Here is a 15,721-nt window from a genome sequence, read left to right as displayed (position 1 = left end):
AAAGTTTCTTTGTGGTGTGAAGAAGAGTGTGGCAAACTTAATTCCTGAGACTGACTTTTTCTTCTCCCATAAAAAGAGTGGCTTGTAACAATGCTGTTTTCCTCTGAACTATGGAGAACTAAAGATGCTTTGCTGTATAAATGTGTGCTGGTGTATCAATCAAAAATAGCCAACCTTAGGAGAGCAGGGAACTCTTCTAGTCTGTTGTTTTGATGGGGGTTTTAAAGTCTGGTTTGGGCTGGGGTTTTTGCTATGTTTTTTTATTTGGGGTTTTTTAGGGCTAGATTGCCCTCCTCTGGATCAGAAGCATAATTTTACTCATTCAGTAAAATATTCATGGTCTTTTATTTATTTGTGACCAAAATTATTATTGGTGTAACTACTATTTGACATGGGTTATATTTCTGAAAATGCACATTGACTTGAATTGAAATTGAATCAAAAATCCCCAAGTTAAGACTGATGTATTTAAACAACAAGATAGTGGTAGCTACTGGTAAGTGCCAGTGTGGTTATCAGCACTCTTTGTTAAGCCTCATGCAAAAAGTGTGTTTAATAAATCAGCTTTGAATACTGACTTCAGCAGCAGCAGTTCAAAACTCTTCCTCTGAGGGAAGTGGCTTTGCTGCTCACTGCAGCAGAGAAACAGCTGCACCTCAGCAAGCTGAACTTTCAGAGATTCATCTACCAAAGCAGCCAAATGTATTCATGAGAGGGTTTTTGCTGTTACACTGGCTTCCTGTGCTATCAGATATCCTGTGGCAGATCATCCATCACATTTCCTTCAGAAAACAGAACAGGGCACTTCCTTCTAGGTTTTCAAGGAGGAAACAGAGCACCAAGGAACACAAATGAGCTTTTATTTTTCCTCTGTGAGTCAAAAAGATGTCCACATTCCTTAGGAAATACGGTGGGAAACTTGAAAGAATTGAATATTTTGTCATAAAATGAGTAGTAAGATATTTTAGTGGCATGATTAAAATCTCTCCAGTAATATACCAAGATCTGCAAAATGTGATTAGATATGCATACAAATATTTGAAATTACTACTATCATTAATATTACATCTATAATTCTCATGTTATCTTTGTTGATGCTTGTACATAAGTCAGTGAGAAAGCAGTTTTACTTTCAATAACTGCATATGTTTTCTTTTCCCCCAAACACCTTGTAAAGTTCTAAAGATCAGACACATTTACACTCACTAAGTTGCCTGGGGTTTTTTCCTCCTGTAGAACAAACCATGGGACAGGAAAATTTCTTTAAATGGATTACAGAAGGAGTGGAGAGATTTTTCTGTTTCCTAAATTTATGCAGAACCATTGCTTTTTCTGTGAATATATAAACCCTCTTATTCCTTTTAAAGGAATTAGTCTTAGGTTTTTATTTCATGTCATAACCTTTTTTCCAGTATTGTTCAGACTAGTCTTCCTGAATCATTCACTCTTACTTCAGTCTTCCAAAATGTAAAAAACTGCCCTATTGTTGTGAAAAATGATTTTGATGTAATACAGCAATTTTAGGCTATGATGCTTTATCAAGTGTAGATTGAAGACTTTTTTCCTTTCTAGATAAAAGATATTGGTTTTACTCATCAGTGCAGATACTTCAAAAATCTGTTGCTGTGGAATATGGAACACAAACCTACTGGCCTTGGTGTCAGAGGACAGTGCAACCTTAATGACTTCACTGGTATTTAGTCACATATCTGTGCTCCAATGGGTTCTTGCACAGAAACATCCTAAATTCAGACACGTGTCCCCATAACATGTACAGTGATTCAAGTTTCAGGTGAAAGTGCCAAATTTCACATTGAAGCAAACCTTTCATCACTAGGTGTGGTGAGAATTGCTTCCCACAGGCTCAGCTCTTGTTCAGGAACACTGCAAACAACTCACAGCCTGTTCTGCAGCCACCCAGGGGTGTGCAGCACAAGGCTGCTGGTAATGCAGAGTTTGACTCTACATTAAAGGCAAACCCCTGTTTTTTCTTTCCAAGGCTTAAAAATAGAGCTACTGTATTCATGAGCAAAAGCCATTTCTTCAATTTCTTTGTTCAGTGTTCTTTTTGTACATACCATTAAATTGGTTTAAAAAAAAAAAAGACAGTAACAGCTCTAACACTTACTGAATTTATTGTCCAAGCGTGCTGCATTCCACTACTCTGCACTTCCTCATTTCACCCTTTGCAAATTAGAACCAAGATGTTTCTGGTTTAAGTCCTCTGTCTAGCAATATACATCAGAATTCACATTTGCAGACTGTCATGTAATATAATACTGAACACCAGAGCCACTGAAATTTTCAGACTACTAATACAATAAACCTGAGTATTTTAATATAATCTTTACATAACTTATTTTGATCTGTAACATTACTAAAAACTGTTTTCATAGAGCTTTTGCAAACAGACTTTCCTAACCAAAGGGCAACATTTTGCAATACCTGTGAGATATAAAATGCTTGCTTTTGTTCTTTGAACTTTATTGATTTGCTGGACAATCCAATAATATATTCAACAAAGGCCTGATAAAAAGGATGGAATACTTGTAAAGAAAATAGTACTTTTAAACATTAGTAACTCTTTATACTGTTTTTCAAAACTACTGAGAAGCTCACTTTGAAACAAAGTGATAATTCTTTAAACATTAAGAGGCAATTTCTTTCTTCTAAGCATCTAAATATAAATATGCAGTTGTTAATTTTGAAATAACTAACTCAGAAGTTGTACAAAATCTAGTAAGGGTTAGATTCTATATGTTGAATATCAAACATCACATCCTATATATGCCAAGATATAATATATAAATTTATGTCTGATGCACAGCTTTGCATTATACATTCCAAAAAAATCAAGTTGCTCCTACACAAATGCTATTATCTGAAAACCTAATTACAAATATCTGTCACAAACATGAGGGAATAAATTTTTTAAATTTTAGATAATGTGAGAGAGCACAATGTGTGTGTATTGGGTTTGTGTGGCAAAGTTTGGTAGCACAGGGGGGGTGACAGGGGTGGCTGCTGTGAGAGGCTTCCAAGGGAGCCAATGCCAGCCATCTCTGGGATAACAGAGCTAAGGGGGACAATTGTGCAACAACCTGCAGCTGCAGAGAGGAGAGGGAGAATGTGAGAAACAGCTGTGCAGACACCAATGTCAGTGATGGAGGGGGAGGAGGTGCTCCAGAGCACAGATTCCCCTGCAGCCTCATTATTTCTCATTATCTGACTCCGATTTGATTGGTAATAAAATTAAGCCAATTTCCCAAGTGTGTTTTGCCTGAGACAGTAACTGATGAGTGATCTCTCCCTGTCCTTACCTTGACCCATGAACCTCCACTATTTTCTCTCCCCTGTCCAGCTGAGGAATGGTTACATAAATCCCCAGGAATCACAGCAATCAGCAACAAATTAAGAGATCTAGGATAGAGACACAGTAAGATATATTTCAATTTCTCTTCACCTGACTATTCTAAAGAAATATATGAGTAAAGGTTATATTTATAAAAAACACTCAAACTAGGAAAATAGATGTGTAGTCACTCACACATTAAAAAAAAAACCAACAAAAACAAACAAATATCACATCTATCCTTTCTGATTTACATCTTCAGGGAAAACCCCCCTAGGCAGCTACCCATCCTGTCAAATTCAAGCACTGCTTGAGGGAGGTTTTTACCTCACTGGGAAATATGGCACCTGTTGATTGTGAAAGCAAAAGTAGTTCATAATTGTAATGAAAATACAACTTGGAACATAGAAAAAACCCACCTCAATAAGTGACTGGAATAATAAAAAACTAAATAAATTATAGTTATTTGAGTATCATAAAAGTTACACCAGTCTAAGATGTCATGATGCAAGGAGTGGGGTGTAAGCCCCTGAACACTTTCTGGGGATTCCAAGCTATATCTAAATCAATACAGAGTTTAAACAAAGTAATAAACTTAAGACTCTTCTTAGTTTGAAGAAGTTTTGTTACACATTTTTTGTGTGTTATGCTCTTGGAAATGTAAATAATGTAAATATTAAAATGACAGCATAGCAAACCTTCCCAGGAATGACTCATGTGGCTGAAGAATGAAAAATAATTGTTTAATCACATTGATTCCCACTGTCAATCCTTTGATGCACATATGTAATACAGTTCCTAATCCACAGGGATTTGGTTTCTTGGCTGTTTGCAGTTTCCACAGTATCATCACTCACCTGTGACTGTGATGCTTCAGCAGGTAGAGTTTGCAGCCTCTCAGTGTGGAGGAGCTCAAGGTGGGCAGGACACACAGGAAATTACAGCATGTGAAGGAAACTCTTTGCACCAGAGGAGTGGGATGAAGAAATGAACCCAAGGGGTGTTTCTACAGGACACTCCTATGCCCAGATGTGCTGCAGGGCAGCTCTGACCTCTCCTGACAGCAGCCACAGCAGCTGCTGGGGTCAGAACCACCCTCAGACCCTCACCTTCCTCCCAGGGCCTGGGATGGGCACATAAAGATCCCTGTTTGGAGAGAGGTTCAGGAGCAGAACATCAGAGAACCCCTTTATCCTCTGTGACCAGGGGCAGGTGACCAAGCAGTTACAAAATTACTCTGTACAACTACCTAAGAGGGGTTGTAGTGAGGTGGGTTTGGTCACTTCTCCCAACTAATGAGCAATGAGACAAGAGGAAATGCAATTTGCACCAGGTTTGGATTAGATACTAGCAAAAATTTGTTCACCGAAAGGGTGGTTGGGCATTGAAACAAGCTGCCCAGGGAAGCAGTACAATTATTATACAGGAAGTTTAAAAAAAAACAATGTAGATGTGGCACTTGGGGACATAGTGCCCTCCAAGTAACTACTGTAATTATTTTTAGATTTCAAGGCTACTATAACAACTAAGGTAAGCTTTACATTAGCTTAGCCCTAACTTTACTCCTTTTCACTTGCTAGAAAAGAAAGTTTGCTAACTTCTTACTCAGCCACGCTCATTTATATTCATTTTACTTTGAACCATATAAATGCCCTTGTTACTTATCAATGCTTTCCTGGGAAGCTGGCCTCATTTGTTATCTTGAGACTTTGGATTTTTTAAAAATTAAGCAGAAGTGATCCAGCTAAACATTACTTTCACATATGTTCATGGGGATTAGCTACTTTAGTAGATACTCAACTGTTTGGTACCAAGGCTTCTGCCACATACATTTTGGAGCTGTGCAAAACAAATTTACTACTCAAGGCATTCAACTTTCACTTTTGAGTGACATAAGTAGCCCTGGGCCTTATCTTTGGTGTTGCTGACTTTAAGCAGGACAGAACTTGTTTACAACCTCAGCTGAAGATGGTTACAAGGTCCAGTAAGAATTTAATCTTCACAGGTACATGAAGATCACAGGGCTCTAACTCCCTTACATTGTTAGGCAAGAGCTCATTACCCAAGTCCTCAGCTTTGAAGTTTAGCCCTATCACAAGCCACACTGAGCTATGAAACTACACAGCAGTCACAGCTTTGGTATAACTTAAGGCCAGTCATGTGCTCTGAGTTTTACATAATCACTTGAAATACAAAGATTAAAGACAAGGCTGAGCACACCTGAGTACCAGATTTTATAATGTCACCCTTTTGATCCAGATCATATGACTACAAGCTAATGGATAACTGGCATATTATCACCCCCATGACATGTAGTGGGAAAGACCGTGGATGAATGTTGTATATCCAAGCAAGTTTCCTTTCCAGAAAGCCCAGTATTCCACTCCCATAGAGACAGCATTCAAAGTCAATGGTGGATCCCCAGGAATGACATGAACAGTCAGTTTTGGCTAACGTAGATGTCAGAATGACTTAAGCTGACATGGTGCATGAGGAGATGCCCCACCTTTGTCAGTCACATGCTCCAAGCAATACCAGAGTGCCCAGAGTTTAAGCCTGACAGCCTGATCCTCCATCTAGCAGCCAAGACATGGGGAATGTGAGGAGTACTTTATTACTTTGACATGCAAACCAAGTCTTTTTCTCTCCATTCTAATGGAGCTGTAGTAAAAGGCCTTTATGACTCAAGATTTCTACAGAAAGCTTTCAGAAGTGCAGCCTGCACTGCTCCCAGGCCTCCTGATGACTACATACAAGAACAGTAGACAGAGTGCTCTTTTCACAAGTTTAATAGAGTTACAAAAGGATACCACTGCTCTATGTAACACATGGCTAACCACAGACACGGCATTGTCACTAAGGTCAACAGGGCTTGATGTACAGATACTGATGGTTAGGATTTGCTATGAAGGTACTGTCAACAGGACAAACTTTCCTTCAAGTAAAAAAGTTACTGTTTATAACTATAACATGATCCCTTGACTCAGATGCAATGACTTAATCAAAGTTCAGTAACTGATACTTGCTCTTTAAGTAAGGCATTCTAGTTTCCACTCAGGCTGAATGTTTATTTCTGCTTGGCGAAATACTCTTTACTTTTCTGAACATCAGGCTTGATTGTGTCACTCCCAGGCTTCCAGCCAGCTGGGCACACTGAAATGATAAGAATGTTTAAGTCTTACCAGCTGCTCCTGCAGAACATGTTTTACACAACATTAAAGCAAAGTAGCAACTCAGAACATGTACAGATCTTTGCAACATACAGACAGTGCATTCAGTGTCACATGATGCTCTGTTTTGCTTGTTTCTATTTGTTTACTGGGCAGTAACACCCAGACCAGGTGCCTGCCCAGGCAACAGTGGGTCCTTTACACAAGCACCTCTCCCAGCCCCACTGAAAAGCTTCTGGGAAGTTTGATAGCAAAGGTAACACCAACTCCAGCAGCCAGGTCAGAAGGGCTCTAACACCACACTACACTTATCTCCTTGGATCCAGCCAAGTCTGTATTCCCCTTATCTTTAATCCACCCTGGTCCAGCCCTCCAGCTGAATAGGGCAGGGGAAAAAGCATTCAGCTGTCACTGGTTCCCTTACATGGCTATCAAAAATGCAGAGGTTGCATGGTCTCAAACTTCCAGCAGCTTCTTGAGCAGCATTTTTTGAACAGCATTCCTTCTTTACTGTCATGGAATGCTGGATGCTAGCTCCACTCAGGACTGGCAATTCTAGCCACAGAACGCTCAGCTTCTGAGTGTTGCTACACATCTTACTCTGGTCTGTCCTGATTTAGATGTGACTGCAGTCCTAAAGTTCTAAAGAAAAACCTTTTGCCAGGTTGTGACTAGTCAAAGGCACAGTAAACCCCTAAAGGCTTCATTTGCATGATATGTGACCTCTCCATCATCAAATGTTTGGGGATGTCTCCTCACATAACACGTTTATATGCCACAGTCACGAGAGCAGCTCATTTTAATAAAACCTGCCACAATTTACCACTTCTGAAGCACAGTGAGTATGACCAGCAGCAACACATGTCATCAGTTAATGACAGCTGAAGACTACTAACACCTAAATAACAATTTTGAGTTTCTCTAACTTGGTTCTAACTTTTTATCTGCAATGTGTTTTTTTTTTTTTCTTTCACACCATCATCAAATTGATTTAAGTGAAATCTCAACAGGAACAAGTACTCAGGGGACAAATAACTGGAATAAGATAAAGCATTATGGTGTCCTTCAACAAGCAGATTTACAGAACCAGCTGCATTTCAACAGTCACAATCACGTGCTGTGCACAGATTGATACATGTACTTAGTACCTTTCAGTAATCCTTGATTTAATCTGCTTAGTTAATGTTGTTTTTTAGGAAAACAATAAATTGAAAAGCTCTCTTACCTTCTCCATGTTTATCTGTAAACTGGAAGGCCTGGACAAGTCTGAGGGTTTCATCAACAGAGCGGCCAACGGGAAGATCATTGATTGTAATCTGCCTCAAGATCCCCTTCTCATCAATTATGAACAGACCCCTAAAAACAAACAAAAACCAGCCCTGAAGCACAGCTTTTGAAAGGCTGATTAGACTGACATGAGTTTCAAAACCTCAAGTTCACTATTTGATTATGGCACTGCTTGTACCATTTACTGTGACCTCTTCCTAGCAACTAACACCTTGGTGCATGCACAGCAATGAAACAGTAGCAGCTGTAAGCGCAACAGGAACTAGGAGGGACAGGAGCCAAGTCAGAGCACTGACACAGGAAGATACAAAAAAAAAAAAAAGAAAGAGAAACCCAAGGAAAAAACAAATTCAAGGAGAGACATTCTCACATTAAAAAAACTTACTACACACTGGTCTCAAAAAGACAATAAGCAGCAGCTCATCAGTCCTCCAACATCAGGTTAGGAGTTAGCAGAAGCTCAGCTCCCTTGGCAACTTTTATGAACAGCAGACTAAAGACTTGGGGTTTAATTAATCTGCACTTTGATCACTAGACTAAATACCTGTAATCATGTTCATGGACTATGTAGGTCTTGCATTATCACTGTTTGCAGCTCAACTGCATGAGAATCCTGCACTGAGCAGCAGGAAGTCAAAGGGAAGCAGAATTTAACCTAAAAAGCACAGGAAGCCTAAGCACCACAGAGAACCAGGGACCATTTCCCCTTGCAGAAGTGTCTGACAGCCTGCAGGAGCTCACACCTAGAACAGGCAATAGCTTTAGCTGGCTGCAGGTGTTCAAGTGTACACAAGCTCTGTGCTCATCTCTCTTGTCCATGCATTGCAACATAACTTTATAAGCTCGTTCACCTCTGGCACATTACCTGTATGCAATACCTTCATCCTCCTTCAGCACTCCATAGTCTTTGGCAATGGCACGTTTTGTGTCAGAAACCAGGGGGATTTTCATAGTGCCCAAACCTCCCTGCTTCTTAGGAGTGTTGACCCTAAAAGAAGAAAAGTTTACACGTTAAGAACATGGGCAGTTCAGAATGAGGGCTCAAGGTACAATGAAGCTGATCCTTTCTGCAATATCATACTCAATCTGCCATGCAGCAACAAAAGAACAGGTGCCCAGTATGCTCAGCTCTGTTCAGCAGCACCTGGCACTACCAATACTTACCAAGTGCCTTTGAATATGCTCAGGACTCAGTTCCTGCAACTGAGGCCAGGCAAAACAGTTTGTTGGGTTAAAAGGATGATTCTTACCAGGCAAGGTGACAGAAGTGAGAGTCAACAGAAGCTCCAATTACTTCACAGTTGATTTTCTTGAATTCATCAGCTCTGTCACTGTAGGCAATGATTTCAGTTGGACAGACAAAAGTGAAGTCCAGGGGGTAGAAGAAGAACACAACATATTTTCCTAGAAAAGCCGTACAAGCAGTTAATCTGTTAGGTTTTCAAGAAAAAGCAAACAACCCCCACCAAAAGACAGGAAAAAACCTAAATAACAACCTTAAAACCCCACCCAACTGAACTCCCCAAACCCAGACTGCAGGGAATGCTTGTCTCTTGGGTCTACTCCCATAGGCCTGCCCCAAGTACAGCTCTGGGTGTGCTACACTAGAAGACCCCATGGCTGACCCCTAACAGAGAAATGCCACAGACCTGAAAGGCTACTAGCCAAGGAGACATTTTAATAGGTGAGTAGTCTAAACTGACTCATCACCCTCATGTAGCCTGCAGCATCATTAGAAATGTATTTCTAAAGCCATCAACGTAAGTACTTGATTACTTCAGGCTTTCCCTTTGTTTTTAGTGAAGCTTTTTTTGACAAAGAAAACATATTGCCTGCACTCTAGAGAAAGGGACTTCGTTGGTTAGATGAAAGAATTTACCTTCCATTGCCAAAGGTGAGACAGAAGATGCTGCTGTTCCACAGTCTGGAAATGTTACACCAGTCTCACTATGATACAGGGCAATGAGCCTGATGCAAGGTAACAGTTTAGAGGAGTTTTATGCTCACTGGTAACAGTTATCACAGCTGGGACATTCAGTCATGGTGCTGACAGCCTTCTAAGCATATTACAGCCACCACTGCACAAGTTCTGATCTTCAGTCCACTGCCAAGTGGTCACTATGATTTCAAAGCCAAACCAAGATGCACCTTCAGATACCCTCCAGTCCTTCCTATGGCCAGACTATCTGTGTAATTAGAGAAGCACACGAAATTACCTTTGTAGTCAGAGAGTTTGATGTCTTTGAACTGTCCATCTGGCATTACAGCCGTGGCAGTAAAGTCAGGAGCTGGTTTTCCAATGAAAGCCTTTCCTGAAGACATCTTGATTTAACCTAGACAGGAGTTAACACCAATACAGTTTAGATGGCAGTACATTTGCACCCTCAAGTAAGGATTTATTCAAAGCATTTTATCAATCTAGATTAAACACCAAAGACAGTTTATCAGCACTCGATCTTGCAACAAGGCTGAAGTGTTAAATGAATTTTGTCACCTGGGTAGTTGAGCCACTATAGAGACTGTCAGCACTTAATATATGGCTCATGGCCTCCTAAGGATGCAGTAATGGTTATCTAACCAGCAACAGCTCAGAGTCTGGGAAACTGCTAGCCTAGAGCTTTACTACTACTCAGAAAACCACACCATTCCACATGGTGGAGGAGTAGAAAGTCTGTTTTTTAGACCTTTCAATGAGAAGAACCTTGTTCAATTCCACAAGGGAATTTAAGACCTCAAACTTGAACTTCCTGTTCATTCTGAAAGAAAATAACTTCTGTTAATCCCCAGGGACCATTGCTCTGCATAACTACACTTCACCCTTTTGAACAATTCAACCCTTTTTTATTTGCAACCAGAAAGTCTCGTGGCACACATGGAAATCACATTCTGTTAATTACAATTTCACCAAGTCTAAATCAGTACAGCCAGGTTGTTTCCCCTTTAAGTGTATTAAAAAAGAATAAAAGGGTACACAAGGACAAGAGAATGCTACTTCTGGCTGTCTGCCCCAAAAGCTTGTTCATCTGTAATGCATCCTGTGCAGTATTTCTGCTTAGTCTGGGAGTGCAGTATAACTCTTTGTACTCCCAAAGCATAATATTTCAAATACAAAAAACTCTACAAACCTAATTTCTGCAGATCACAAAATATTGTTAAAAGTTATTTCACTTTATTCTCCACACTGCAGCACTGGCTGCCTAGGAGATAAAAAACACTTCAAAGGTTAGCATGAGTCTCATGTTGCTAAGGAAAGCCAAGAACTAAGGATTGTTCCAAGTTGTGCCTGTAAGGCACCAAGTCCGTTCTAAAAAAGGTTGAGAGCACCTCATTTCTTGACTCCCTCCCCCTTGCCAGCCACTTTTTTCCTGGAGAACTAGCCCACAAGTCAAACATTTAGCTTTAAACCCACACCTAGCATTTTTAGCAATCGTTTTGCTTTTGGAAGTTTCTCTCACACACCCTAACAGTAATGATCCACCTCTCAGTTTTCATTTTGAGAAGTGCCCACACATTCAGCATTTCTAACTATGCAACAAAGCTCCTTATCCCCATGTTCATCCAAGGGTGTTTAGTCTTTAACTGCAGCAGACTGGGAGAGAATGTGGTGGCCAGGATTAGAGATCCTTTGTAGGATGCAGTGAAGCAGCCTAGCAGGAGGACATTAAGAAGCCTGTACCCACAAATGCAGCTGTGGTTCTCAAAGTGCAATTCTGCAAGAGGGACAGGGGCACAGTAACTGCACAGTATTTATCTGAGATGCCTCCAACTCGCAAGTTTTATCTTATAAGCAAGAGCTGCTCGGCCTGGAGTGCATGACCCCACATTTTTATCACTGAATTACATTATTTTCTGTTATTCAAGGTCATAATTTTGCTCAGTTCTATGCCAGTCCTTCTATATTTGTTCCATCAGCAATCCTCTGGAGTACTTCACTAGGTATTCAAGGTCAGACTGCTCTTTGATACTTCCCCTTTCTAAACTACAAGTTATTCCCCCTTTCTCTGGTAACATTAAAATCTTTTTAGCATTTGCAGGAGACCTTGGTTGCCTCACACTTCAAGAGAGCCGTGTGCTTTCCTCAGAGCACCCGCTGTGACCTGCCAACCCTTCTGCTATTCCGTGTGGGGTCAGCGAGCGTTCTGCTCGGATTTTTAGCCACAGCATTTCCTAACCCGCACAGGAGCAGACCACAGAATCATTGTTACTTCCTTTCATTCCTGAGGAAAGTACAATGAGCACCTTAAATCAAATACACTCGAATCCGGCCAGAGTATTTTTGTTGCTCATAGCCGCAAGACGGCCTCAATTATCTTCAAAGCGCAATTATAATGAGGCAGGCCTGCTCTCTTGAACCAGCGATTTCATACCTTTAGGGCGCCTTGAACAAAAGCGAAAGGCCGTTTCAAAAGGCACCATCAGCCTCCCACAGCCACCTTCAGATTGGCACAAAAATGCGGTCAGGCCACCGCAGCCCCGGTCGGGGTGCGATACCGAACCGCGGGCATCGCGCACGGACCGCGGCACGCGTGGTGCCCAAGGGGCTGCGAGGCGACCTCCGAGCCTCCCCCCACACCGTTCTGGGACAGGAGAACCCGCCCCCTGCATGTCCCCGAGCCAGCAATCGGGTTAGGGGTTTTTTTAAGGCTTGGAAGCGAGATGCCGCCTCGCTTGTCGGGGGAAGGGGCCGCTCGGCTCCCTGCAGGCGCTCTGAGCGCTCCCCCCGCGGGCCCTCCCCGCGGCTCCTCCCCGCGCAGCGCTGATAAAGGCCCGAGCGTTGGAAGGACTTATCTGCTCGCTCTCCCCGCCAAAAAGAGGCCAAACCAAAACCAGGGGAAACTGAACACTGCGGTGCAGGCGGCAGCCGCAGCAGCGCGATCCCTCGGGAGAGGGACGAGGGGAGAAAGGGCTCGCCCTACGCGCCTCGCTCAAGGGCGCATCTGCGCAGAGGGGGAGGGGAAAGCGAACAAAAAAAAAAACCCACCCAAAAGAGTAACAAACCCCCCCATAAAAATAAAATGAAATGCAAAAAAAAAAAAAAAAAAACCACCGTGCAAAGTCCCCAGCAAGCCCCACGGCCCCGCACACTCACTCGGAGCGCAGACCCGATCTCACACGCAGCAATGGCTCGGCTCGGGACGGCACAGCCAGAAGTGCCGCAGCCGCGCCGCGCCGCCCCCTTTATAGCAGCGCGGATCTCGCGAGCGGACGCGGCGGGGAGGGGAGGGCGGCAGCGCCTGCAAGGGCAGCATGACTTGGCAGATCCGGGGCCATCGGGGTGCGAGTGAACGGAGATCGTTCCCTGGAGAGTCCCGGGAAGTGCCGTGGGAATAACCAATGCCACGGTTGTAAACGACTGATGGGCTTGGTGCAAGAAGCAATAGCATTTGTAGTGCCTTAATTGACCTAGCTATGATTATTTGAAGTTCTCAGAGGGTACGCAGGACTTTGAGGGAGAGTAAGGGATGACTGGCATGTCATTCATGTGAATTAAGTGTTGGCCATTGACAGAAGTAAAACGAAACCTCTCAGGAGCAGAGCAATGTGTGGGCAGTGTTACAGAGGTGCGATGTCAAATCTCTATTCTCTCGCTCTGCACTACCCACTGCCCCCTCTCCCTGATACTCCTTCCCAAGGCTTTAATTGATTCTTCTCCATCGATGGGAACACCGATCCCAGTCATGCAAGCCAGCAAAAGAAAGATGAAAACTAAGTTTAAAGTGCAACCGTTGAGCTTCGGGGGTAGGATGGAAGCCTTTGGAAGATACAGTTACTTCAGGGAGTTTTGCATCATTCAGCAGTAAAGCTGCTCTGAGGAACGTTTAACCTCAGTGATTCTGCCATAAGTACTGTCTTTGAATCCAAGAGTGAAGAAGCAGTGTGGTATACTTTTTAAGGGCCAAATTCTGAATTTAAATATGAAATCTTTATTAAATAATGAATACTGGAAACCATTAAGCTATATGCAGGACAAAAATGCTTGCTTCTGTCAAAATTGATAAATGTGCTCACCAACTGATTTTTACTCATCTGGTTTGCAGTTTACAGTTGTTTCTTATACCTGTTAAAACTTGATTGTAAATTGCAATGAGTAGAAAACCACAAAGGATTAACAAACTTTAAATGTTTATAATCAAGATCACTGTGTAGTGTTGCTGGGTGTCCATACCCATGTGGTGGTTCACCCAGAGATGACTCATTTTGGGACCAGATGAAATTAATCCTTATATAATGATAGCAAATAACATGTATATATGGACTCAGAAAAAAATCTGCACTCACTTTCATGCAACTAATTTATCTACTTCTATGCTATAGCACACTTAATCTTTTAGAGGAAGAAGTTTCATCTCTTAACATCAGCGTTCTAATGAGAATTGAGGTCTATATATTGAGACATGTATGTACCTCCCCATCACCTCAGGCCAATGAACCCGTGAACAGATTAACCCCTGAAAGGTCAGGCAGTCCTAATAAAAACCTCCAGAACAATGTAGTCCCACTGCAACTCTGGCATGTTTACCAATGGACAAAGCAGTCATGACTTTCTCATGGTTTCTGACTCTTTTAATGCTTGTTATGTTGATTTCTCTTACTTTCAGATGCACAATATACCCACTATGGTCTGCAGGTTGTTCCAGCTTGGTGCTGTGAGCATTGCCTTTCCATTCATATGTCTGTGGCCTCATTATTTTTGATTAATTTCTGAGCTTGTCTTTCCAGTTGTCAGTTTTTGGAGGTTTTAGAATAATAAATTGTCGGGGCCACTCCTTGTTCAGTGAGCACCTGGGTTTCTGTAGCCTTTCTCAACCTTTAGATGTAGGATGTTACTTAGATTAAAGCAATTATGTTTTCCAGGAAAGAGAGGGCATGTCTACCCCCACAGGTGCTGGAAGGATGGAGTTCTCTCCCCACAGCAGTGTAACTGTGCTGTTGTGTTCTGCTAAAATTGCTGCCAGACAGGATCAGCTGGTACCTGATTAGCATGGAGCATCAGAGCCCAGTGCAGGCCTCTCTGCACCCATCCACTCAGACAGGGACACAATAAGTACTTCATCTATCAACAAAGAGGAGGTTTCACTGCTCTGGCAGGCCCTGCAGTGCCAGAGCAGTGAAACTACCCAAACTAGGAGCCAAACTAGCTTTCACATCCATCATTTTGATCACAATATCTCCCATGTATCTTGGTTGGGAATGGGCCTTGATGTGAAAAACAAACACCCTGCTGTTTACCCTGTGTATAAAAAGAAAGGCAAAGAAACTGGACCTGTTTCAGAACATTACCACACATTTGGGTTTCCATGCATTTGAGAATGGTTTTGTGTAAGAGTATCAAAGATTTCCAGAATAAGATAAACTTAGCTGGAATAGTAATGGATTTGGCAACACTGGGCATGCCCCTGGAGCACACAGCAGAGGTTGTCCCTGCATGCCATCAAAAGCCAGCGTGTTGGGACACCCCACACAGGCCTTGTGGAGTTCATCACTGCATGTGCCAAAAGCCCACTGAGTCCTGAATGTACCAAACCTCCTACATGATACTGCCAGAGGCACAGTCAGAGTGGAGTCCTGGCCATGTGGGGACAATTTAATTTAATATGTGCAGAAAGTCAGCTGACAAGTCAGCAACTGACAAGTTCCATGGGCATTTATGCACAAGCAGCTGGTGCACAATAATTTTAAAGAAAACAACTGCATGTCATTAAATATAAAACACACGTATTAGCGTTCCTTGTTTGAATCAAGTGAAAATTCTATTTCTAGGTCAAAATTACCTCTTTTCTGCATATTTTTTTCAATTAGCAGGCTATTACTGTATTTTTGGATAACCACTGCCTTTTGATGACAAAATGTTTTAGTCTTCTTTACCTTTTCTCTTTTACTCCCCTATTACATTATTGGAGGCTAAGGTTTG

The 15,721-nt window shown here is 42.1% G+C and overlaps 2 protein-coding genes across 3 annotated transcripts in view; one reads left to right on the top strand and one right to left on the bottom strand.

Annotated features, from left to right (window-relative positions):
- NASP (nuclear autoantigenic sperm protein) overlaps window positions 1-15,721 on the top strand; it is a 189,046-nt gene that overhangs the window by 138,948 nt on the left and 34,377 nt on the right. The window lies entirely within an intron of this gene.
- Window positions 6,124-13,049, bottom strand: PRDX1 (peroxiredoxin 1). The gene is made up of 6 exons (XM_050977314.1): window positions 12,899-13,049; window positions 10,026-10,142; window positions 9,060-9,213; window positions 8,675-8,797; window positions 7,748-7,878; window positions 6,124-6,505 (listed from the first exon to the last, which is right to left on the bottom strand). Exons 2-6 carry the CDS (start codon window positions 10,129-10,131, stop codon window positions 6,420-6,422), a joined length of 600 nt encoding a protein of 199 aa, XP_050833271.1. The 5' UTR covers window positions 10,132-10,142; window positions 12,899-13,049; the 3' UTR covers window positions 6,124-6,419.

Source organism: Serinus canaria, chromosome 8 (genome assembly GCF_022539315.1).
Source record: "Serinus canaria isolate serCan28SL12 chromosome 8, serCan2020, whole genome shotgun sequence".
NCBI lineage: Eukaryota > Metazoa > Chordata > Aves > Passeriformes > Fringillidae > Serinus > Serinus canaria.
This window is presented reverse-complemented; position numbering and strand designations above follow the sequence as displayed.

Excerpts from the sequence above, each read along its gene's own strand:
- PRDX1 (XM_050977314.1), bottom strand. The coding sequence starts at position 10,131 with ATGTCTTCAGGAAAGGCTTTCATTGGAAAACCAGCTCCTGACTTTACT. Across the intron at positions 9,214-10,025 it reads CAAACTCTCTGACTACAAAG|GAAAATATGTTGTGTTCTTC; the intron begins GTAATTTCGTGT and ends CGGCTTTTCTAG. Across the intron at positions 8,798-9,059 it reads CACTTCTGTCACCTTGCCTG|GGTCAACACTCCTAAGAAGC; the intron begins GTAAGAATCATC and ends TTCTTCTTTTAG.